Below are 24,949 nucleotides of genomic sequence, written 5' to 3' on the forward strand. Positions count from 1 at the left end.
GTAGGTTTAGTTTTTCGAATGTCAAGCATTTTCAATAATGGTAACCGACAGAAAACGTACAAGGAGAACGTCCTTCTAAAACATTTTTACCCGAGTCATTATCCTTCCGAGAACCTTCGTTTACACTTCCTAGAGGGGAGCGAGCGAACTAGAGGTCTAACCCTCTAGTTAGACGTAATTGATGTTGAATATTTGATATAAATTGTTAATTTGTTCCATACTTTTGCAACTTCAACTTTGAACGATTATTTAATTTAATAGTCATAGTGGGGTATTATATATCTGTTATACAGGACATTGACAACTTTAGCCTTATATTTACAGTTTACAATCCTGTGAGAAGTGACAACAATTTTAGAACATTGTGTACAAACAACAATTTATGCACACATTTAAAAAATATTATTTAAAGAATTTAATTTTTAGTGGCGGCCATTTTGAAATCCAAGATGGCCGACAGATTATCGCTTTACATAGTTAGGATTGTATAATGGGTACAGTAATACCATCAAAACGGACTTGTTCCACATTCATAATTTGTATTATTGGTGATATTCTGATTTTTAATAGGGTTATTTGAATGTTGGCGGCCATCTTGAATTTGGTCCTTTAAAGGTCTTTTGAAAAAATGGCAACATATTTTTTTTCATTCCTTATATTATCAAGATATGAAATAAAGTCAAAGTTTGCTTTTAACAAAAAATATACACGACATTCATATAAACGACATACCAGCCTACACTATTAGCTAGATTAAACTGATATCAAGATAAGGTCAGAAAGCGATAAATCGCATAGTGATACCGGACCGACAGACAGACCGACAGACCGACAGACAGACCAACAGACCGACCGACCGACCGACATAGTGAACTATAGAGTCGCGTCCACGCGACTAAAAACTAGAAAAATAAATAAAGTTAAAATAAGCAAGAAATATTTCTTACAAAAAACGTAGCTCGTTTGAATGTGTCATTTTATTGTCACATTAAATAGTTATTCACGTTAACCAAACAATTATTCACCTGAAAAAATGTAATTTAAAGAAAAAAATACTTAAATTGTACAGACAATGGTTTTTGGGTTATAATCAAACGTTTCTTTTCTCTTTTTATACGTGAATAAATATTGTTTTTTGTTACATGAGAAGTGAATAACTTTCTGCTGCTTGCTTTCAGCTTCTGAATGAGTTGTCTTCTTAGGACGCGTGCTGGCTAAAGCAGCAGCGTGAAAAAAAAAACACCACTGACTCTCACCATTGAGAAGTTTTCCTCCAGGCTCAATACTCGAATGAACGCCAACTTTAGTGATCCATCTGATCTCTACTGCTGATAAACTGAACTCATCGGCCATGAACCATTATTAATACATAAACCCGGCCACAGCCCTAATTGAAACTAATAATATTGGATTAATAACCAGATCGACTGCTCGATGTATCAACAAACCAATAGGCCTATACGATGATTGTATCATGATAATTATGCGTTTTTGGCTATTATAACTTAAGCTATACGTACAAATGACAAATGAAAAGATAAGCACAACATCTGTGCTTATCTTGTCATTTCGTTTTTTTCTCTCTCTTAATTCGGATCCAACCTGTGTATCATAATCATAGAACTTAGAAAATGTATTAAATTTATGGAAAAGACGTAACCTAAGTTTTTTTGGTAAAATTACTATTATAAAAACACTAGCAATATCAAGGTTTATCTATACTGCTAGTATTATTGAGGTGCCTAAGGAAATAATTACAAAAATAGAAAAACTGTTATATGACTTCCTTTGGAGTAATAAAAAAGAAAAAATAAAACGAACAACATTAATTAGAAATGTGGAAGAAGGTGGTTTGAATATGCCAGATCTCACTTCGGTGATAGAATCGCTCAAACTAACCTGGGTAAGAGACTCTTAAGCCCAGATCCAGGTAAATGGAAATGCATTCCAAAGTTTTACCTTCAACCTATTGAATATACAGTTAACATAACGCAGTTGAATTTAGAAGAGCATGCTAACCTGGGCAGTATGCCTTTATTTTATAGAAATATGATGAAGTCTGTTGTAAAATTAAACAATATCATACATGTAAAACCAAAAACTACCATGGAAATAAAGAGCCAACAATTATGGGAAAACAGACATATCGTATTGAACAATAAATCTATGTATTTTAAAGTATGGTTATCTTCTGGGTTTAAAACAATCGGTGATATTTACATGATTGATAGAGTACTTTCACCTTGTGAAATATTTTCTAAACTGTATAAACGGCATAACGCCTTAATTGAATATATGCAATTGTTAAAAGCCATACCAAAAGAGTGGAAAGAAATTATTGAAAAAGGTAATACAAAAAAGGAAGACAATAGTATTCCTAGTCTACGACTTTATATGAAAAATAAAGGAACCGTCTTCTATAATCATTTTATTAATAGATGTTCAAAAATACCAAATTCACAAACAAAATGGGAAATAGAACTAGGTAAGGTAGACATTGATTGGAGTAATGTTTGGTACTATAAAGTTTATAGACTAAAACATATACCCAAAGTTGCTCAATTTAATTTTAAACTTCTGCATAGAATACTACCATGTAAAAAACGATTGAAAATCTGGAACTTAGCAGGTAATGATTTATGTGATAAATGTATAAACAAGGTTGAAACTGAAAAACACATGTTATATAAATGCAGTGTAATTCAATGGATATGGCTTAAATTTAAAAATGTCATAGCTAAGAGCTTTTCAAACGAAGACCCAATAACTTGGACTACAATGATTACTGGATCAAATAACATAATTGTAAATGAATTGATTTCATTATTTGTATTCTCTATATATAAGTTGCATATATTAACAAAACCTGAAAAAAAAAGGAAACAACTATGAAAAAAAGATCTGGAATCTTTTTATTACTGAAGTAAAGCATTTAATTGAAAATGAGTATAAGTGCTACTACTTTAAAGCTCAATGTAAATGGGGAGATATAAAGCAAAATCTCCTTAAATTAATGAAATAAAAAAAATGCTATTTTTATCTCTTAAATACATTGTATATAGGCCTAGTAACTATATTAGTTTTAAGATATGTCATCCGGGTATGAAGCGACTCACATACACACAGAGCCAAAATATTACCTTGGACTTGCACTGTGTATGGACTCTAACCTTACGGTTTTCATTATATATATCATTCCATCCTATCCATTCTAAACACCCTTTTTTCAAGCTTTTGCATTCTTCGTTTTCATCTCATCCATTTTTTTCTTGGTGAAAAGGGAAGATTCTTTATATTCTTCCCCTGAGTTTATAGCCTCTCTACCCAGACAACGGACACGAACAGAATAAAACAACAATAATAACTTTTTCATAAGTACGTTTTTTTTAAATCAATTTTTATCGTCAGTTTACTGCCATCGACATATTTTAATTAATTGTATTTTTAAAAATGTATGAATGTAAATGTGGTTACTTCTTAACATCAAAATAATCTTAGTCTTATGTATATACTGTTCAAAAGATATGTCTTTTTTAACAATGTACCTTATAAATAAGAGAATTATATAAATGTGCATATATACATATATTATTTATATTTATATAATAAAAGTGGGACGAACCCACACAAGACAAAAAAAAAAATAATCATAGAAGATCTTTAGTGTTAATCCGGGGAGGGTTTTAGGCATTTATATATTATATCCGCTTCCGTCGAGGTGTCTGGAATCTATGGTGCCAATCAAACTTTTGGAAAACATAATGTGCAATCGAATTAAAGACTTCTCCGCTAATCTAGAATCGTTGGCCATGGATTGGTCATAACTATGTATCCGGTATATATAAAAACAAAACACGTATGTTTAAAATCGTTATTCAGTTGAATAAGATGGCTAAGACATTACAGTTAGTTATCACGGCCAGTCTGCTCTGTGCAGTAAGCATAGCACATCCATACGTAATTGGTAAGTACACACGTCATTACATTTTTATGTTTTTTCATAAAATACATACGAATATCATACCTTTAGATTTCAAGACAATTATCAGTAGAGAAGAACAAGAGGTAATGTATATGCCTATGTTTTCAATTATCGGTAGGTCTAATGTTGTAGTAAAACATTACCGTATCACTGGAGAAGTGGGTGGGGGCGGGGGATGGCTACTATGAGCAAACCCAATTAGTTACTTCACGTTCGTCGAATTCAAATGTAAGACGAATAGGTCAAGGGTAATTAAACCACGGTCATTTTATTATTTCCCCGTCTTAATCGTTTTGCTTAAGTCAATTAATAATGCTTAAGTGAAAACTGAAGCTTTATTAATGTTACTAACAGTTTATTTTTATTTGGCTTTAAAAGAAACAAATATGTACACATTATTTTTGCTTACGTTATTTTAAAAAAAATGGGTTTTTTTAAACAAGTCTATGATGTATTTCCACTTAATCTTCAATGTGGGTTTGATACCTTAAAAGTGGGTGTTAGGAAGGAAACAGATACTTGTATCCAATCGTAATAGAAAGGGAAGTACGCAATGCATTGGGTTTCGGCGATTGTATTGTCTCAACGATGTTTGAACATCCTTTCTGAATGCATAAATATTTATCTTTAAGAATCATTGGTTTTACAAGGTCTTAGAAATCAATAATACAAAATGGCAAAACCTGAAAAAACAAATTCTTTAAAATGTGAAGAAAAAAGCAAACTTTCACTTCGTCATTATTCTTTTTCTTTTTTCTGTTGATTGTTCAGCGGTTACAGGCGCCCTGAATTTTGCGCTATATTAAATTTAACTTTATTTTTATTAGTATATGATTGTCTAAACTACATTCACCAACCCTATGACCGTATTCACCAATCACACTTAAGTGATATATCAACCTTAAATATTTTAAGTATTTCACTTAACTCAATATTTAAGTTTTTCCCTTAGATTGTATTCACTTAGATTGTTTTAATTGTAAGGGTAAATGTTTCCCTTAGCTTAAGTGTGAATGGTGAATATACCGTCACTGGTCCTCAGAACCCACTAATTGTTTTGCTCAGGTGAGGAATCAACTACACCCAGACCATGTCCGGGGCTTGACTGTCCATTACTTGATTGTCTGCTGTACGGATACGCACGCGATGAATACGGTTGCCAGATATGCGAATGCGCTACGGGTAAGTGATGATAACAGACTGAATAAATGAAAATAGAATACATTAAGCTCGGTCTACACTATCAAACTAATTTGAAAAACAAGTTTGTGCCCAAATATGGTAGTGTGTGCCTAAATATGGTAGTGATAGTCTATATATGGGCACATCACATTTGTTTGTCACATAAACTTTGACAGTGTAGATAGAGCTTTACAGAATGAATAATAGAATAGAAAAACAGAATTTTCATGACTGGTGTTGCTATCCAAATGACACCCCCCATAAAGTCAACTAATCTACATTCCTTTTTCTTAGAATATTTTAACATTCAATTGCAATATTTAAGAGTTGGGTTTAATTATTTTTTATTTAACTATATTTTGTTAGGCCCAGGCGAGGAATCAACTACACCAAGGCCCTGTCCAGGTCTTACCTGTCCATTGCTGGATTGCCAGTACGGCTATGCACGCGAAAACGGTTGCTACATATGCGAATGCACAGCGGGTAAGCCATATGATAACAGATGATAAATAACATAAATAAAACAACATTTACAGAATGAATGAACAGTTTATGAATTATTAAGGAACGAATAAATGAATGAGCGTATATAGACGAAAGAATATGGAGATAAATATGAATGAATGAATAAACGAATGTATGAATGAATAATAATATTAATATATGAAATAAACGAATATAATCGGAACAAATACTGCTGAACATTGATGAATTTAATGAACGAATATAATGAACAATCTAACAGCAATAAATAAATAAATAAAAGAGCTATTGTATTATTTTTAGGTCCATGTCCTGATTTAGATTGCCTTTTTAATTGTCCATTTGGGTATTTAAGAGATGAAAACGGATGTGAAACATGCAAATGCAGGCCGGGTAAGTTGAATTGCTGCCCTCAGCTTAAGTCGTATAACCATAGATATGAAAGCCTAAGCCTATATTATTCTATCTCTATTTGTTAGGTAAATCATGTATGATACCACCAAACTTTCGAGTTAAAATCAAGATTGTGAAGCATTTGATAAATAGGCAAACTGCCATAAAACACCGTGTTTCGAGAAACTATTCTCATCATCAGAACAGAAATCAACGCCAAGAGTACTTATATACCAATAAATACGTATACCATCATTTACTCGAATAAACTCCGCCACTAATACACGCTCCCCCCACTCCCCCTCTGCACCCCCTGAATACTGTATTATAACACATTTTGTAGTAGAATTCATGACTTTCAAGATCTACAATTTACTATGCATTTTGACACAATTTTTACTGTATTTTATTAGTGATATTAGGCCTTAGTTATGTTGTATTTTTTCATGGAGGGAGCAATTTGATGATACATAATCACGCCCAAAATAAACGCCTCCTTCGAATAAATTAACTCTCCCTAAAACCCCTCCAGAACAATAAATGATTAAATAAGGTACCTTAAACAGATATTGCAATCATATTATATATTCGTACACTGTACAATTGTATTATATAGATGAAAGTTGCGACGCCTCCAAAATATGTAAGAACAACCCGTGTGCACCTGGAGTCGTCTGTCCATGGAAAATATCAACAGTGTGTGTGTAAGTTAAATACAATCTTATTCCTACAATTATAATTAAAAAATCATGTCGTTACAGTTTTAAACTAATGAGAAATAAGTCCATGAACTAATTAAGGAGGTGGTCGAGTAGTCGCGGATTAAAATCCTGACGACGTATAGGCCTATATTTATATTTGCACAGGGAAAAGTGAAATTACACTTTTCACTCTTCCCTGATTTACGGGAATCCAGAAGAATTTGACGCAAACGATTCTTTTAACATATCAATTGTTATGATTTGCTTAAAGCAAAGAAAAGTTAAATTACAACTGATTTCACTCTTCCTTGCATTCAAATAAACCCTAAACAAAACCCAAATTGAAAAAAAAAGATATTGAAATACAGAAAATTCAGAAAAAAATGAATGCCAATGTTTACGAATGGTATGACAATAAGTATGATACTAAAGCTTAAAATTATGAGGGAAAACAGAAAAAAAAAAAAAAAAAAAAGGTAGAACATGTTTAGAAATAATTATGTAGGGCCTAATGAAACATTGAATAAATAAAGGAGGTAGTAAAAGATTTTAAAATGTTTCGTTTCACCTTAATTAATACTACTACTGGTTTGATCTTATTTACTTAAAGGTTTGTATTGTTTATTATTACTTTATACAATTATTATTATTAGTTATTTTGTTAGCTTATTTGGTCTTTTACAGGCTTTGCGTCTTTTATTTAATACTTAAGCTGTCATAACGTATCAAGTGATGCATTGTGAAATAAAAACGAATGAATGAATAGTTCTTAGAGTACGTTATACATCAATTCGTAAACGTAAACGAACAAAATACATCGGATGTGATTTAATTCAATTCTTAGAACAATCGCATATTTTCAAGATGGATAAAACTTACACAAAAACATATGTTAATTGGTATAGGTCCGGCACTTATAATTATAAGTATTAAAGAACAAACTATTTGGAATTAACTATATAATATATTCGTCTTAATGAACGGATAGTTAAAATCCAGAGGAAGTGGAGTGGCGTACTTAGGAAGTCTTCAACTATTTAGCAACTAATCATAAGTGAATCGTAATACAAAAGATATGTTGAAGTAGGAAGTAGAATCTAATCCATTGTACGTATTAACAATATAGGCACGACTGAGTCAACTACTTTAGGTGAAGGAAAGTGGTTTAACCGTACTCAGAGTTCCGTTATGATCGGCTCTGGTTGTTGAACTTCGGTTTTCAGTGGAAAACAGTAATATGAACATCTAAGGAAAATGAATACAATTGCACATTGGGATCCACTAGAGACGAAACACAAGGACGTAACGCAACGTAAGTTGACCAATCACAAGCAATGAATTATTCGAACTGTCGCTTGTCATTGGTCAACACGCTTGCGTTGCGTTTACGCTCTTGCGTTACGTCCTAGTGAGAACCAAGCTTAAGGTTCGAAATTCGATTGTGGATTAATAACATAGAAACACAATTCACATTGTGGAGGAAGAGATGGGCGCGATTATAATATATATATATATAAGGTTGAATATGCGATAATATAGTTATTAGTACATTACATTATCTTTTCTATGATATTATTTTTATTTATATTTTAGGCCAAGTAATTGTGATTGTAAACCACATTTTTATGATATTGGTGGAAGAGAAGTGGAATGCACAGGTATTTAAAAAATATTGTGACACAATCATATCCATAATGAATATAATATTTATTGTTTAGTATCAAAACTTTACATACATAGAAAAAAATATGTAGCAAATGCATGTGTTGTGTTGTGCATATATTACAAAAGATACAACATTGAATGGATGACTTGCTGGTAGACCTAGACATAAATTATGCTTTATTTATTTAACAACTTCTATATACAGGATTACACAATCAGGCAAAAGAAAACCGGTTTCGCATCGGGGTCCTGTCTTGATACAAACAAATCAGGAAAAAAAAGTTTAGTTTTGTGAAAAAAATGAGATCGATATCTAGCTTTGAATGAAGCAATGTTTAATTTCAGTTGGTAGGTTATTCCATATTTTAGAGCCTGCAACTTTGAACGCCGAGTTCATTTTACTAACTTACTTATAGTAGGGTACCGTATTGTTATATTTAGGCGTGCCATTTATATTCTTATTTTCTTAGCTGTGACATTGGATGCATGTGAGAGTGGTGATAACTGTTTGAATGGAGGAGTTTGTGTAGAAGATCCAACAATCGCCCGTGGCTTTACATGTGACTGTCCAAAGTGTTACAAAGGTCGTCGATGTGGAAGAAGTAAGTTTATAATGACAATCATTGTATTCTAAAGCTCTGTCTACAGTATCAAACTAGTTTGACAAAAAAAGTTTGATGTGCCCAAATATGGTAGTGATATGCCAAATATGGTAGTGATATTACATTATCGTGTCCATATATGGGCACATCACATTTTGTTGTCACATAAAGTTTGATAGTGTAGACAGAGCTTAATGCGTCCTCACACAATAGTATTCATTGATTTGTCAAATGTTCTGTATACTTTATGGATGTTTTAAAACTCCGGATACCAATATTATCACTGTTTTTATCAATGCCTAAAAAAATATTGATATTCATAATTATTCATTATACAATTTAGTGTTTTACGTTACGTAATTAAGGGACAGTCGTCATATCTAAACTATTTTAACATCATTGCCTACAAATTATTAAAATTCATAATTATTCATAATAATAATTCAATTCAAAGTGTTTTGAAATTGAAATTGATTGAAATTGATTGATTGAAATATATATTTATACTGGGTAACCTCTTCAGTCAAAGACTGGTCTCCCAGAGGGCCCAGTTGGTGATCAGTGGCTGTGATGTACTAATAACCCCCTACTCGTCTCGAAAGATGTACTAGGTTCTTTAAAGTGCACACGAGCAAGTTGTGTACACTGGACCTACGGTTTATAGTCCTTATCCGAGAAGACTCGTTCTACCACCAGAACCATGGAGTGAGTGAGCCTCGAACCCCTGCCGATGTTATGGCTACGTGATTACGGTTCCACTGTCTTAACCGCTCGGCCACTCACCCACGTAACGAAGGGACAGCCGTCATATCTAAAATATTTTATTACTATGATACATATACCTTAATAATACTATTTTCCCCCAGAGAACTGTCCTTTCAACTACTGCAACAAAAAATGTCCCTTTGGTTATGCCACGGATGACTGTGGCTGTGACATTTGTGTGTGTCTACCAGGTAAGTAAGGCCTACATAGCTACATTAATGAATATTTCATATCATCAGGCTAACTACCTGCCTATAGGCCTAATGTTTTTCGCCACATGATGGGAAAAACTAAGTACCATCCAAGTATTATGGCTATATGCGGTACACACTGATAATTAATTAATTGTGCAGTTATTAATCGAGGCTTCTATATCGAGCGTTATTTTTCTCCCTAATGAATGATAACTCGGTACAATTTGTAGTCGTAGTTATTCGTGATTATTATGTTTCCAGAGCCATGCGATCCTCCCGCTACATGTCTAATCGACCCATGTGATCCAGAGTTCTTTACATGCAATCTCAATCCAAATGCCGTTTGTGTGTAAGTATTATAGGCACTATACTTTAATTATATTTTTTTTTCATTTGAATTTTCTAAATTTAAAGTAAGTTTTTGTAATATTTTCAGTATATATTGAATCATAATTACTTTGTAACACATGCAAAATTGATATCGGTGGTGTGAAAGTGAGATCAGGGCTAATAAGTGTTTTAGTTTTTAGGCCTTTTGCCATATACCAAACTTGTTAGCACGCCAATAAAGTTATAAGCCATTCAATGTTGTATTACCATTCCATTTTAATTATCATTTGTAGCCCAAACAACTGCGATTGCACTCAAGAGTTTTACACACATTCTGGTAAATTAGCAGTGTGTGGTAAGTTTATATTTCTCTTCAATGTAAAGTAGATTTTCGAAAATAATAAATACATGTCAGTATATAATACAATTACATACACATGTTCATATATCCATTCTTGTGTCACAAAAAACACACAAAATAAGATGCCATCTTTCGTACTTTGATATCTGCAGAGTGTCCGCCAGTCTGTGAAATAGCCTGTGAATTTGGAAATGTTCTTGATAAAAACGGTTGTCCAACGTGCGAATGCAAGCCCGCACCACGTAAGTTTAAACCGTAAGGCCATATCCTATATGTACAATTAAGTATACAATGTTATTTTGAAACTTCAATATAAACCCACTTTAGTTTACTGTATTAATAGTGGGTCCCTTATTACTCAAAATTAGTTTCACAACAGTATGCACATTTTAATGTGCATAAGAGCTGTTAAAAAAGCTCTTATCTCTCCCAAACCTTCTGTTCATATTCCATTAACGAAAGCTTCGTCAAACGTGATGCGACAAAAAATGTGATGTGCCCATTGATGTCATATCACTACCATATTTGAACATATCATTTCCATATTTGGGCATATCACACTTTTTTGTCAAACTAGTTTGGTAGTGTAGACAGAGCTTTACAATAATATCCCATTATTAATATCTGTAGTTTATAGTTGAAAATAAACCTTTTTATGTTCAGCTTGTGAACTGGTTTCTTGTGGAAATAAAACGTGTCCATTCGGTTACGTGACAGACAGGAGAGGCTGTCCGACCTGTATCTGCTTACCAGGTATTGCAATTGATTGTATTTGTACGTTAATAAATATAATGTATTAAAATATTCCCAACCAAATCACACCATTAATACATATGGCCTATTGTTTCATAGTTTTGGTTTTATAAGTTAAAAGAATACAGGTCATCGATTAAATAACCTTAAAACAGATTTCTAACGATTTCACTGCCCGATTATTACTGTGAATCTGTTTATAGATAAACCACTTTGATTATGCTTTTCAAACACAATATGTATAACAATAATAAAGACATAGGCCTAATAACTATCTGAAATCTACATCAATATACAGTTATATGTTATTGATTATAATATTGCTACTGTATAGAGCCTTGTGAAAACCCACCATTCTGTTTCATTGATCCTTGCGACAAACGTTTCTTCACCTGTGAACTACAACCAGACGCAATTTGTGTGTAAGTTAAACCCTAAACAACCTTTTAAACTTGTCGAGTATTTAAAACAACATTATCAACTTTTTAACTTATAATTAGCCTCAATAAGACTGGTTTCAGGATTCTATTTGGGAAGGTGTGGGCCGGAACTATGGTTTGGGATACCTATGTGTAGGCCTACTCATTCTAATTATGGTTTAATGGTTTTAACCATTCAATTTAGACATTTATGTTCTCATAATATTGAACTTCGTTTTTAAAACCTACTTCTAGTTGTTTTTGTAAGGTTTAACGGTACAAATATATCGATTTTCAGCGCTTCTTGTGTCTGTACTCAAGAATTTTATACACGAGATGGTGAGCTGGCGATCTGTGGTAAGTTTGACTATAATGAAGAAAGGTGATAAGATTGTAATAGTGATGACGAAAAGGATGAATATAATAAAGAGAGTGATACGATTGTAATAGTGATGACGAAAAGGATGACTATAATGAAGAGAGTGATAAGATTGTAATAGTGATGACGAAAAGGATGAATATAAAGAAGAGAGTGATAAGATTGTAATAGTGATGACGAAAAGGGTGACTATAATGAAGAGAGTGATAAGATTGTAATAGTGATGACGAAAAGGATGAATATAAAGAAGAGAGTGATAAGATTGTAATAGTGATGACGAAAAGGGTGACTATAATGAAGAGAATGATAAGATTGTAATATAGTGATGACGAAAAGGATGAATATAAAAAAGAGAGTGATAAGATTGTAATAGTGATGACAAAAACGATGACTATAATGAAGAGAGTAATAAGATTGTAATAGTGATGACGAAAACGATCAATATAAAGAAGAGAGTGATAAGATTGTAATAGTGATGACAAAAACGATGACTATAATGAAGAGAGTGATAAGATTGTAATAGTGATGACGAAAAGGATGAATATAAAGAAGAGAGTGATAAGATTGTAATAGTGATGACGAAAAGGATGAATATAAAGAAGAGAGTGATAAGATTGTAATAGTGATGACGAAAAGGGTGACTATAATGAAGAGAGTGATAAGATTGTAATAGTGATGACGAAAAGGATGACTATAATGAAGAGAGTGACAAGATTGTAATAGTGATGACGAAAAGGATGAATATAAAGAAGAGAGTGATAAGATTGTAATAGTGATGACAAAAAGGGTGACTATAATGAAGAGAGTGATAAGATTGTAATAGTGATGACAAAAACGATGACTATAATGAAGATAGTGATAAGATTGTAATAGTGATGACGAAAAGGATGAATATAAAGAAGAGTGTGATAAGATTGTAATAGTGATGACGAAAAGGATGAATATAAAGAAGAGAGTGACAAGATTGTAATAGTGATGACGAAAAGGATGACTATAATGAAGAGAGTGATAAGATTGTAATAGTGATGACGTAAAGGATGGATATAAAGAAGAGAGTGACAAGATTGTAATAGTGAGGACGAAAAGGATGAATATAAAGAAGAGAGTGATAAGATTGTAATAGTGATGACGAAAAGGATGACTATAATGAAGAGAGTGATAAGATTGTAATAGTGATGACAAAAACGATGACTATAATGAAGATAGTGATAAGATTGTAATAGTGATGACGAAAAGGATGAATATAAAGAAGAGTGTGATAAGATTGTAATAGTGATGACGAAAAGGATGAATATAAAGAAGAGAGTGATAAGATTGTAAAAGTGATGACGAAAAGGATGGATATAAAGAAGAGAGTGATAAGATTGTAATAGTGATGACGACAAGGATGACTATAATGAAGAGAGTGATAAGATTGTAATAGTGATGACGACAAGGATGACTATAATGAAGATAGTGATAAGATTGTAATAGTGATGACGTAAAGGATGAATATAAAGAAGAGAGTGACAAGATTGTAATAGTGATGACAAAAACGATGACTATAATGAATAGAGTGATAAGATTGTAATAGTGATGACGTAAAGGATGAATATAAAAAAGAGAGTGACAAGATTGTAATAGTGATGACGACAAGGATGACTATAATGAAGAGAGTGATAAGATTGTAATAGTGATGACGTAAAGGATGAATATAAAGAAGAGAGTGACAAGATTGTAAAAGTGATGACGAAAAGGATGACTATAATAAAGAGAGTGACAAGATTGTAATAGTGATGACGAAAAGGATGAATATAATGAAAAGAGTGATAAGATTGTAATAGTGATGACAAAAAGGATGACTATAATGAAGAGGGTGATAAGACTCAACTTGTGAAAATGCAACTTCCTTTATTTTTTATTTTGAAAAATAAAACACTTTTTGCAACTGATTCCAATAATCCCGGAATAGATGGATGATAAAATATTGTTATGATTTTACTGATTATAACACCCTGTCTGTGTCAATGTAATAATGATGCCTTTATGGATGGAAATGTTTCGACAGTTCATGAGCTTTCTTTACATGATCTATTCTCTATCGAAGTTAAATAGCGGACTATCAGAGTTCCATTTCGGTTCAGTTGGTTCTTAAACCTATCGAAGATAGTTACACACCTCTGAAACCCATCGGAGTATCAGAGGCGAATCGGATATCAGAGGCGAATCGGAGTTACATCGAGGTTAACGAAACCAAGTTACCGGTAACGAGTTAACTCAAGTGCGTGTAAACACTATGGATGTGTGCAGTTTGACCACATGCATTTCGAAACAGCTGAAGTGATGACGAAAAGGATGACTATAATAAAAACAGTGATAATATTTTAATAGTGATGACGAAAAGGATGAATATAATAAAGAGAGTGATAAGATTGTAATAGTGATGACAAAAAGGATGACTATAATGAAGAGAGTGATAAGATTGTAATAGTGATGACGAAAAGGATGACTATAATGAAGAGAGTGACAAGATTGTAATAGTGATGACAAAAAGGATGACTATAATGAAGAGGGTGATAAGATTGTAATAGTGATGACGAAAAGGATGACTATAATAAAGAGGGTGATAAGATTGTAATAGTGATGACGAAAAGGATGACTATAATGAAGAGGGTGATAAGATTGTAATAGTGATGACGAAAAGGATGACTATAATGAAGAGGGTGATAAGATTGTAATAGTGATGACGAAAAGGATGACTATAATGAAGAGGGTGATAAGATTGTAATAGTGATGACGAAAAGGATGACTATAATGAAGAGAGTGACAAGATTGTAATAGTGATGACAAAAAGGATGACTATAATGAAGAGAGTGACAAGATTGTAATAGTGATGACAAAAACGATGGCCATAATGAAGAGAGTGATAAGATTGTAATAGTGATGACGAAAAAGATGAATATAAAGAAGAGAGTGATAAGATTGTAATAGTGATGACGAAAACGAGGAATATAAAGAAGATAGTGATACGATTGTAATAGTGATGACGAAAACGAGGAATATAAAGAAGATAGTGATAAGATTGTAATAGTGATGACGAAAAGGATGAATATAATAAAAACAGTGATAATATTTTAATAGTGATACATTGGTTGTATTTCTCTTTTAGAACCGACCACGTGTCCACCAGTTTGTGATATATACTGTGAGTTTGGAAATGTTCTCGACGAAAATGGTTGCCCCACCTGCGTATGCGAACCAAGTTAGTATAAATGATGATAATTATAAAAATAATACCAATAAATTATGAAAAGTGTTAATGTGTAATTAGGATAGCAGTGGTATGATATGGAACTTTAATATTTCAGAACCGACGTGTCCTCCTTTATGCGAGAAATTCTGTTTGTATGGAAATGTTCTCGATGAAAACGGTTGTCCAATATGCACATGCAAACCAAGTGAGTTTACACGACCATACTAATTACCATAATCTATGATATTATACTTACTTCAAAGAATAATTGATGATAATGGTGCCGTGCTTTTCCATTCTTAGAGCCATGTCCTCCCGTTTGTGCAATATTCTGTGAGTTTGGAAACGTTCCCGATGAAAACGGTTGTCCCACATGTTTATGCAGACCAGGTGAGCAGGCCTAAGCTAATTTTAATTAAAAACACATTACACGGTCCACAGACTCCTACTTGTGAAAATGCAACTTCCTTTATTTTTTATTTTGAAAAATAAAACACTTTTTGCAACTGATTCCAATAATCCCGGAATAGATGGATGATAAAATATTGTTATGGTTTTACTGATTATAACACCCTGTCTGTGTCAATGTAATAATGATGCCTTTATGGATGGAAATGTTTCGACAGTTCATGAGCTTTCTTTACATGATCTATTCTCTATCGAAGTTAAATAGCGGACTATCAGAGTTCCATTTCGGTTCAGTTGGTTCTTAAACCTATCGAAGATAGTTACACACCTCTGAAACCCATCGGAGTATCAGAGGCGAATCGGATATCAGAGGCGAATCGGAGTTACATCGAGGTTAACGAAACCAAGTTACCGGTAACGAGTTAACTCAAGTGCGTGTAAACACTATGGATGTGTGCAGTTTAACCACATGCATTTCGAAACAGCTGAAGGTCAGGTCTTCGGTGGTGTGAACCTGTGAATCTTCCAAGCCAAAAGAGCCGAAAAAGAGATATCACCCAGATAAATCTTCACCCATGAATCCTGCGGCTACAAGCGCCTCACTCTTGTTTATTCTGTAACTTTATTATCTATAAACCTGTATTTACACGCACTAGAATTAACTCTGTTCTATTGTATACATGCTTAGGCTACTGCTCATCATATCCGAGTTACATCCGAGGTAAGTGGCCGTGCGATCAGTTAACTCTCTTACCTCCTCGTCGTTAACCGCGATATAACTCCGATGTAGCAGCTCTGTTTTGGGGTTAAAAATTACTTCTATATTCCCACCTCCACCTGTTTCGTTTACGTAAAATTAAAATAAGATTGTTGGGCGTTTAGGCATACACTATCATAGGTTTGTTATAATTAACTTTCGCTCATTCATGCTATATAAGTACATTTATTTGTTTGGAGAAAACATCATCCACTGTTCGACATTTGTATAGTTGTGCTAATATCAAAATAACACACCAGGAAATTTTCACAAAATAATTTGCTTTATGTGCAAGATATGTTTTATATATTAAACAGCTCCTCTGATTGGTAGACCCTGTGCACCAGGAACACCCGGATGTGAAAATGGTGGTACGTGCGTACCAAACCCAGACGACAGTGGATTTACGTGTGAATGTCCTAAATTATACTACGGAGAAATTTGTGAAAATGGTTTGTTTCTTCTTAAATATATAATTTAAAACAATTACAAATAAAGTTTAAAACAAGATTGTGCAGACTGATTCCAATAATATACTAATAATGTGTTAATAATGTTCTTATTTCTATTCTAACAGCCTGCCCGTCTTTGTGCAAAAAATTGTGCCCTTATGGAAACGTTCTAGACGAAAACAACTGCCCAATTTGCGAGTGTAAACCAAGTAGGTTCAGTTATTATTTATACAATATAAAGTAAGGGTTGCGGTACACTAAGTTTCCAAAATGAAATACACGTCTCCACGTTTCAATTACAATCGTTCTTATGAATTAAAGAAGACGATTGCTACACAACCCAATCTCAAAGGCATTCACAACGTTTTAACTTGTTAATGTCCAATCGTTATGCAAACCTTTAGACAATCTTAATACAATAGTATAAACTAAAAAAACATTGATGTGACCAACTGTCTTACCGGCAATATACTATAGTATATCTTAATATCAGGTATGGATATATTATGATCCATGTGTTAATCATTAATAAAACTGAAATTTTACCGGTGGAGAGAAAACAAAACAACGTTACAATATTTCAATAAAATGCTATAATCTCTATAAATTATAGTCAATTTTTCGTAACATAAAAAGTACTGTATATGACAAGATACATGTTTTGTTTCCTTAGATCCCGCTTGTCCAATCCTTACATGTTTCAAATGTCCATACGGATTTGTGGAAGACAACAATGGCTGCATGACGTGCATTTGTAAACCAAATCCAATTCCAGGTAATATACAATATAGTATTTACTAACATTATTTTCACTATTCAACAAAGGGCCAAACCACAAAAAACAACCCGTAATATAACTAGATTTGATACTCGTCAACAACTGTAATACTTTTGTCGTTTTGTCCTGTACACATTATATTTTAGGAACAAATGTTTATTTTCATAAATGCGCAAAAAGTGACGCAGTAACAGACAACATATACAATTGGGCATCTCAATGACTATGATTAATTATGAATTGTTTTTTTTTTCTTAGACCCTGTTATTTGTCCCCTGTACAAATGTCTCCCATGTTCATTTGGTTATGAGTTGGATTCAGACGGCTGTCAGACATGCAAGTGCAAAACAGATCCAGGTAAGATAAGAATTAATTACCTAGGCGTATTCAATTTGTTTTCTTTTGAAATTATTTCATCCATATCAAAAAAAATCTAATAGAAAGAAAAGGAAAAAACAAATTTGCATCATTTAGAAAACTCTAAAGCTGAAATATATAGAATACTTCTTCGTCTACAATATATCACATTGCAAACACAGATGCCAAGAATATTCAAAATACGTTGCATAAAACTATCAATAGATTTTCGCATATTCTCATTAAAAGAAGGGATGCCATGTTCAATAAACATACAGGCACTACTGCTTCTTGAGATATTCAGTATACAGCGCAGAACATTATTGTAGCATACATTAAGTGATCTAATAGTCTTATTAATATAGTCACACCAAATGGCAGCACAATACAGATTATTACAATATGATCTAAAGGGGCAACATTTAACATTAGTAGAGCATTTCATAAATTTGCGATTGAGTGAGTTGCTTCTAATACACAAAGACCCGTACTATACCTTCAAATATCGGCCTCATCCCTGCATATATTATATACAAACACTATGTTACCCTTTTGTGCTAAATCAACTATATACTACTTTATATAAACAGGCCCTGTGATTGGTAGACCCTGTGCTCCAGGAACACCCGGATGTGAAAATGGCGGGACATGCGTACCAAACCCAGACGACAGTGGATTTACGTGTGAATGTCCTAAATTATACTACGGAGAAATTTGCGAAAATGGTTTGTAGTTTGTATGTTTTAAATGAATTTATAACAAAAGTTCGTTCGATAATCTAAATATAGAAAGAAAAAAAAATATGATGAAAATGGAGTTGTGAGTTGATGACAAAGATGGTTGTTGAGAATGATGATAATACGTTGATGCGTCGATGTCGACGTCACTGTTGGTACGGATGATGAGTTGAGATTGAGAATGATGACGCTGATGATAATAATAATAATATAGTTGATATAGGAATGATAATGATGATGAAGATAACAATGATATAGTTGATAAAGAATGATAATGATGCTGTTGAGCATGATGACGATCTTTTTGGTGTTAAAATAAATATTACTTTTGTTTTTATTCTGATTATATACAGCCTGTCCGCCTTTGTGCAAGAAATTGTGCCCTTATGGAAACGTTCTAGACGAAAACAACTGTCCAATTTGCGAGTGTAAACCAAGTAGGTTCAGTTATTATACAAAATAGTAGATTTTATGTATAGTATTAATTTAATAGTATGGGTCCGGCTTACAGCATGGAGGGAATATATATATATATATTGCACTGATGAAGGGCTAGTGTTGCCCGAAAGCTCTGCTAACTTTTCTGGCTGTTTTACTTCTCGTTTTGATTTAGCTTTTTGCTTTTATTTTGTATCTCCATTGAGATCCAGCCACTGATACCCACAGCATTGTCATTTTGTCAGTAATTTGCCTTTGGATTTATATATATATATATATATATATATTCCATGCTTACAGTAATATACGTAAAAACAAGTAAAGTACATCATCAGAAACACAGGTAATATACACATGAGAGTAAAAATAAATAATAACCCATTAATAGACTTTAATCTTCATATCAAGATAATGCATTCATACGTAAACATATAGACACACATAGTAAGACTGTAAATAAACACATTGATGTGACCCTAGCCTGTGGAACATACTTATCGGTATGAATATGGTCCACGTCCTTATCACTAATCGAACTGAAACTGAACCGGCAGAGAACACAAACATTGCAATAATATACTGTTTAAAAATCTCTATAAATTATGCAATTATATAACAAGTAGTACAAGACATGATACATGTTCTGTTTCCTTAGATCCCGCTTGTTCAATCCACACATGTTTCAAATGTCCATATGGATTTGTGGAAGACAACAATGGCTGCATGACGTGCATTTGTAAACCAAATCCAAGTAAGTCCAGTACATTGACAACGTATCATCCACTAATTAACAAATAAAAAGGGTTACACAATGAAACCATAGAATAGGTTTACTATTAACTGGTCCTCTAGTAAACCCAGAACTATAATAATAATTGCTTAATAATGTTATATAGACAAGATAAAGGGGAAAGTACGATCACAAATCATATATAGTAAACTCAGAATCGTCTTCGTCGTCGTCAAAGCAAACTATGATAACAGCGTGGCTTCTCTAACAGTATTCTGAAACCTTCTCCTGTCTTCTGCCATCCTACTTGCTTGCTCCATAGAGCCAAACACATCTGCTATAATCTTCTTCCATCTTGGTCTTCCTCTTTTTCTCTTCCCTGGAATGTAAGCCTCCAAATTCTCTTCTCCATTCCATCTTGTCGTTTAATGTGACCAAAGTAGCACAATTTCTGCTTTCTAACATAGTAAATGCGCAATATGGAATATGTTGTGTAAGAACAACACCACGTTCTTTAATGACTACCATTAATAAATGATTCATCTAGGAATTTTTTCCCCTCAGACCCTGTTATTTGTCCCGTGTGTGAGTACCAATGTCCATTTGGACATGAGTTAGATTCAGACGGTTGTAAGACTTGTCGATGCAAACCAAACCCAGGTAAGATTCACCAAAACTAATATACACGTAACCAAATCCGATACAAATCAAACGGGTGTCACAAAAACTAACACTACGGTTACAATATGTGATAGGAGCCAAAAAATAGCTTTCGGTAATCGAAGTTTGACTCCTGTAATCTATCCTTATAACTTCCAACCCGTGAAATTGGCTCAAATGGCAATCGATACAAAACGTTCCTGCGAATTTGGTTATCCGCAGCTGCTTAATCTATATCTAAGGAGTATATTATTATTAAGCTACATTTTACACTTGTTCCATTTCACGGAACGGAAGACGGGATCGTTAAATTCTTGATAAATTTCCCATTATTTAATAAACGACGCCGCCTTGTGTGAATGCAGCTTTATTCAGTGAATATAAATTTTATTTTATAATACAGATCGTTGTCCTGGATCCAATGTTCCTACAGCTGATTGTAAGAATCCCTGCAAAGGGACGCGATGTCTCCTCGATGATTCTGCCATATGTGTGTAAGTAAAACTATAAAACTCGATGATGACGACAAAATGACCGCGAGAAAACACTGACAAATAAAACTGTTGGCATTAAGAAATTACGATAGATAAGCAATTTATTATGTACAAATATTATCTTTCAGGCCTAACTTTTGCGGTGGATGTCACTACGAGTATTACGATGACAGCGCTAATTTAGTAGATTGTAAAGCTGGTATGTTTTTTTATTTGTTTTTACAGATAACACCTCAATGGACACCTAAATTAAGGGGACACTAAGCAAGAGTCCCCTTAATATAGGGTTCATTTGCATTACCTCGAGTTATTGCAGAAAATGAATGGTGCGAGAATTAATACAACATCTAAACAATTATAATAATTCTTTATTTTTTTTAAAGGTCATCCCTGCTACGATGGGTCACATAAGTGTTCCAGTGAATCAACATGTCGACCAAAAAACCCAGACCCATCTGACCCACATTACACATGCGAATGTCCACCACAACTCACTGGAAAATATTGCAATGAAGGTACGTGCGGATGATGATTTCAATTTAATAGTAGGCCAACAATATATACATTAAAGTATTATCAGATTGTGCAACATTAGCCCGAGAAACTTCTATAACAGATAATTATAGTTAACTATAACATCATTAGTAAAATAACATGTTTGTGCCATGTTAGGCCTCAATTAATTTTGAATCCCGCGGTTTGTTCGAGTTTGGATAATAGGAGCAAAGCTGGCATTGGCATAACTAACATAACATAAGATTGTTAGATCATAATAGCGCACATGCAATATAGGCTAGGCCTTTATATATATTTTTATAAGTTTTACAGTTTTTTAATGGGAATATAAATACAATAATAACATAGTACTTTTATATGGAATTGATGTGTGTTTGAATAAATCTTTTTTATAAATCGTAATTGTATCTATGTATGATGTAACTGTGAACGTTTTGTTTGTTTTACCATATTTCTGTCTAGAAAAACAATTTTTCTAAGTACACATTTTTATATGGAAAAAAAAAAGATCTGATTTGATTTGATTGCCTAAAGCATGAACAGTTATTAATACACATGCATTTCAGAGACAATTTATACATTTTAATCCACCAGATGTTGAACTTGAAGACAGTACCTGTGAAGGCGATACGGAACTTAGCACGTGTGCAAGTGCTTGTGGTATAACTACCTGCGAGGAAATACGACAAGGAGATATCACTTTTTGTACACAGCAGTGTGTCCTGGGATGTGTTTGCCCAAATGGTGGCGTACTGGACAAGAATAATAGGTGTGTGGCTCAAGAAGAATGCGGCTGCATTTACAATGATGTTTACTACTCGGTAAGATATATCTCGAACGCTATTTTAGGCCTAATGGTTTATGGTTTATTTACAAAATATGATAATAGGGACTTTACGAAACACGGCGGTTAGGGGAGGACGACGAATATATCCTGTGTTTGCTAGAGCGTAAAATATATTATATATACATTATTTCTAGTCGTATGGCAACTTTATCATCCTCAAAAAGTTAAGACGACGGAATTTCACGCTAAGCTCCACCCACTTTGTTAAAGCTCTCACCGTCCTGTGGCTTCCCGTCGTGTTTCGTAAGTCCCTAATTTGACTTGATGTCATATCAGGGAAGAGTTAAATTATATTTTAATTGCAATTTAACTATTCCTTGTCATATGGAGGTACTATTCGTATACGTTGAATTTGTCAAGTCGTCCGACCCAATTCTAGGTTCTGGTAAAACATGCGCATTTGAACCTTTTTTTTGGCGTACTGTCGTCACGAATAAAACGAAATTATTTTGACAGAACTTCGCGGTTTTGACAAATGACGTATTGTACAATTTATAAGTCTTGGTGTTCTATACGTCGTCGCAAATGGAAAGTATATTATTAGACATTCTGAACGAACGCTTACACACAAAATAAACATGAGTGAAGAAAATTAAATTTAAATAAAAGACTGTAACTTAAAATAACAAGATATATATATATATATTCTGGTTACTGAAAGCTGAGAGTTGTTAAACTTGCTGAAAATGGTTTCTTTTACAAATCAAACTAAATTGGGGGTCTGTTGAGCCGTGAAATGTGCAAAAAGTCATATTTTTGCAAACAACCATATTTGAGCAAACATTTGGTTCTTAAATGTACAAACAACATTTGTGCAAACATGGCACCATCAAATGTGCAAATGTGTAAAAATGCATAATCTACCAATTGCACAAACATCACGCTGGTAATTGCAAAAACGATCAGTTTTGGCGTTAAATGTGCATAAGAAATTTTCAAAAAGTTTATTTAAAATTAAAATGATAACCTAATTCTAAATACTGCAAATGCTTAGTTATATGTAAGCCATGATGGATATGGTATTATTATCATATGATACTAAATACACAGAGAACCTATTTTTAGAATGTACAAATCAATAAAAAGATAAAGTATAATAGGCCTAATCACTTTGAAGTTTGAAGTTGCAAAAATAGAAACGCCCGTGATTGGTTAATCTTTTAGGCTATTTATAGAAATATCTATATATAAAATGAAATGTTATCTTTTGCAGGTAAACGAATCGTACGAGGATCAAAGGCGTATCTGTGTGTGTCGTCAAAATACCCAATACGGTTCGACAACATCTATGACGTGTCAAAGAAAAAGATCAGGAAAAATATAAATCAAACGACAATTACATGTCTAAACTTAACTATTAACTAACATTTTTCTTTTTACCTAATAAATTATTTGTTAATATAAATTGTATTCTTTCTGGTTATATTATATTATTATATGTATTTATTCTTTTGTGAATTAAAATAAATATTCCTTTCGACTAAACTTATTTTCTTGGTAAATGAAGTGTTGCCTGAAAATGTGTCTAAACGTGTTTTGCCTACTGAAGTTGGTATACGGACAAACGAAAATGAAATCAATACTGAAAACGATACTGAAAAACGAAAATCAACGCAAATATAGTCTAATAATAGAAACTAGCCAATCATGTGTATTTATGGGAAAACATTAAACATTTCAAATTGCAATTTTAAAGACTAGGCCTAACATAGATGCACATGTGACTATCACGACGCGTACACACACGTGACGAACACGTTCGCATATAGTTTAGTACGTCTAGTTTTGAAATGATTAAAGAATATTAAAATTGTTTCCAAAATAATCTTCTTGGGGTCTGCACGACTTTTTTTGATATGGATTCTGATATCCGATAAATAAATAAAGAGAATAAAGAGAAAAGAAAGAAAATAAAATAAAATAAATAGGTATGAATTACAAGGAAAGAATAAATATACACATAGAACAACTGTGAAAAATGGTTAGAAACACCAGATCTAATTCAATAAGAAAATTGGGCTGCATGCAGTGTTTATATTATTATTTTGTACATCAAATATATCTATATAGTATAGTGTACAAGTACGATAACAAAATATAAAATACTACGAAAGTCAATATTTTACTCATCATCCGAATGTCGCTTGATTGATAGTTACTATAGCCTACAATTTGACGATGACATACTGTTATCTATATAATCTAGTTACTGATCGATTGATTGAACAATTGACCAAATAATAGACAAGCGTTATTAACACATAGTCTCTGACCTTTATAATTCTCAATGTCAAATATCCAAGTCTAACACATCAATAATACCTATGTATTATA

General features: G+C 33.0%; 1 protein-coding gene across 3 annotated transcripts; it reads left to right on the forward strand.

The window, feature by feature from the left end:
- Positions 1-3,862: 3,862 nt before the first annotated feature.
- Positions 3,863-24,100, forward strand: LOC140040564 (uncharacterized). Of its 3 annotated transcripts, XM_072086595.1 has the most exons (30): positions 3,863-3,964; positions 5,048-5,164; positions 5,531-5,647; positions 5,951-6,040; positions 6,657-6,744; positions 8,335-8,399; positions 8,877-9,008; positions 9,875-9,964; positions 10,229-10,316; positions 10,591-10,652; positions 10,811-10,900; positions 11,322-11,411; positions 11,746-11,833; positions 12,129-12,187; positions 15,358-15,450; positions 15,557-15,646; positions 15,745-15,831; positions 16,924-17,058; positions 17,184-17,267; positions 17,732-17,833; positions 18,095-18,193; positions 18,784-18,918; positions 19,284-19,367; positions 20,024-20,119; positions 20,663-20,758; positions 21,162-21,252; positions 21,381-21,451; positions 21,636-21,767; positions 22,363-22,589; positions 23,829-24,100. In XM_072086595.1, exons 1-30 carry the CDS (start codon positions 3,889-3,891, stop codon positions 23,937-23,939), a joined length of 2,985 nt encoding a protein of 994 aa, XP_071942696.1. In that variant the 5' UTR covers positions 3,863-3,888; the 3' UTR covers positions 23,940-24,100. The 3 variants fall into 3 exon arrangements, with proteins under 3 accessions (XP_071942696.1, XP_071942697.1, XP_071942698.1); XM_072086596.1 differs by lacking the exon at positions 17,732-17,833; XM_072086597.1 differs by lacking the exons at positions 18,095-18,193; positions 18,784-18,918; positions 19,284-19,367; positions 20,024-20,119 and having other exon boundaries at positions 17,732-17,827.
- Positions 24,101-24,949: the final 849 nt, after the last annotated feature.

This window comes from Antedon mediterranea, chromosome 2 (genome assembly GCF_964355755.1).
Source record: "Antedon mediterranea chromosome 2, ecAntMedi1.1, whole genome shotgun sequence".
NCBI classification, from domain to species: domain Eukaryota; kingdom Metazoa; phylum Echinodermata; class Crinoidea; order Comatulida; family Antedonidae; genus Antedon; species Antedon mediterranea.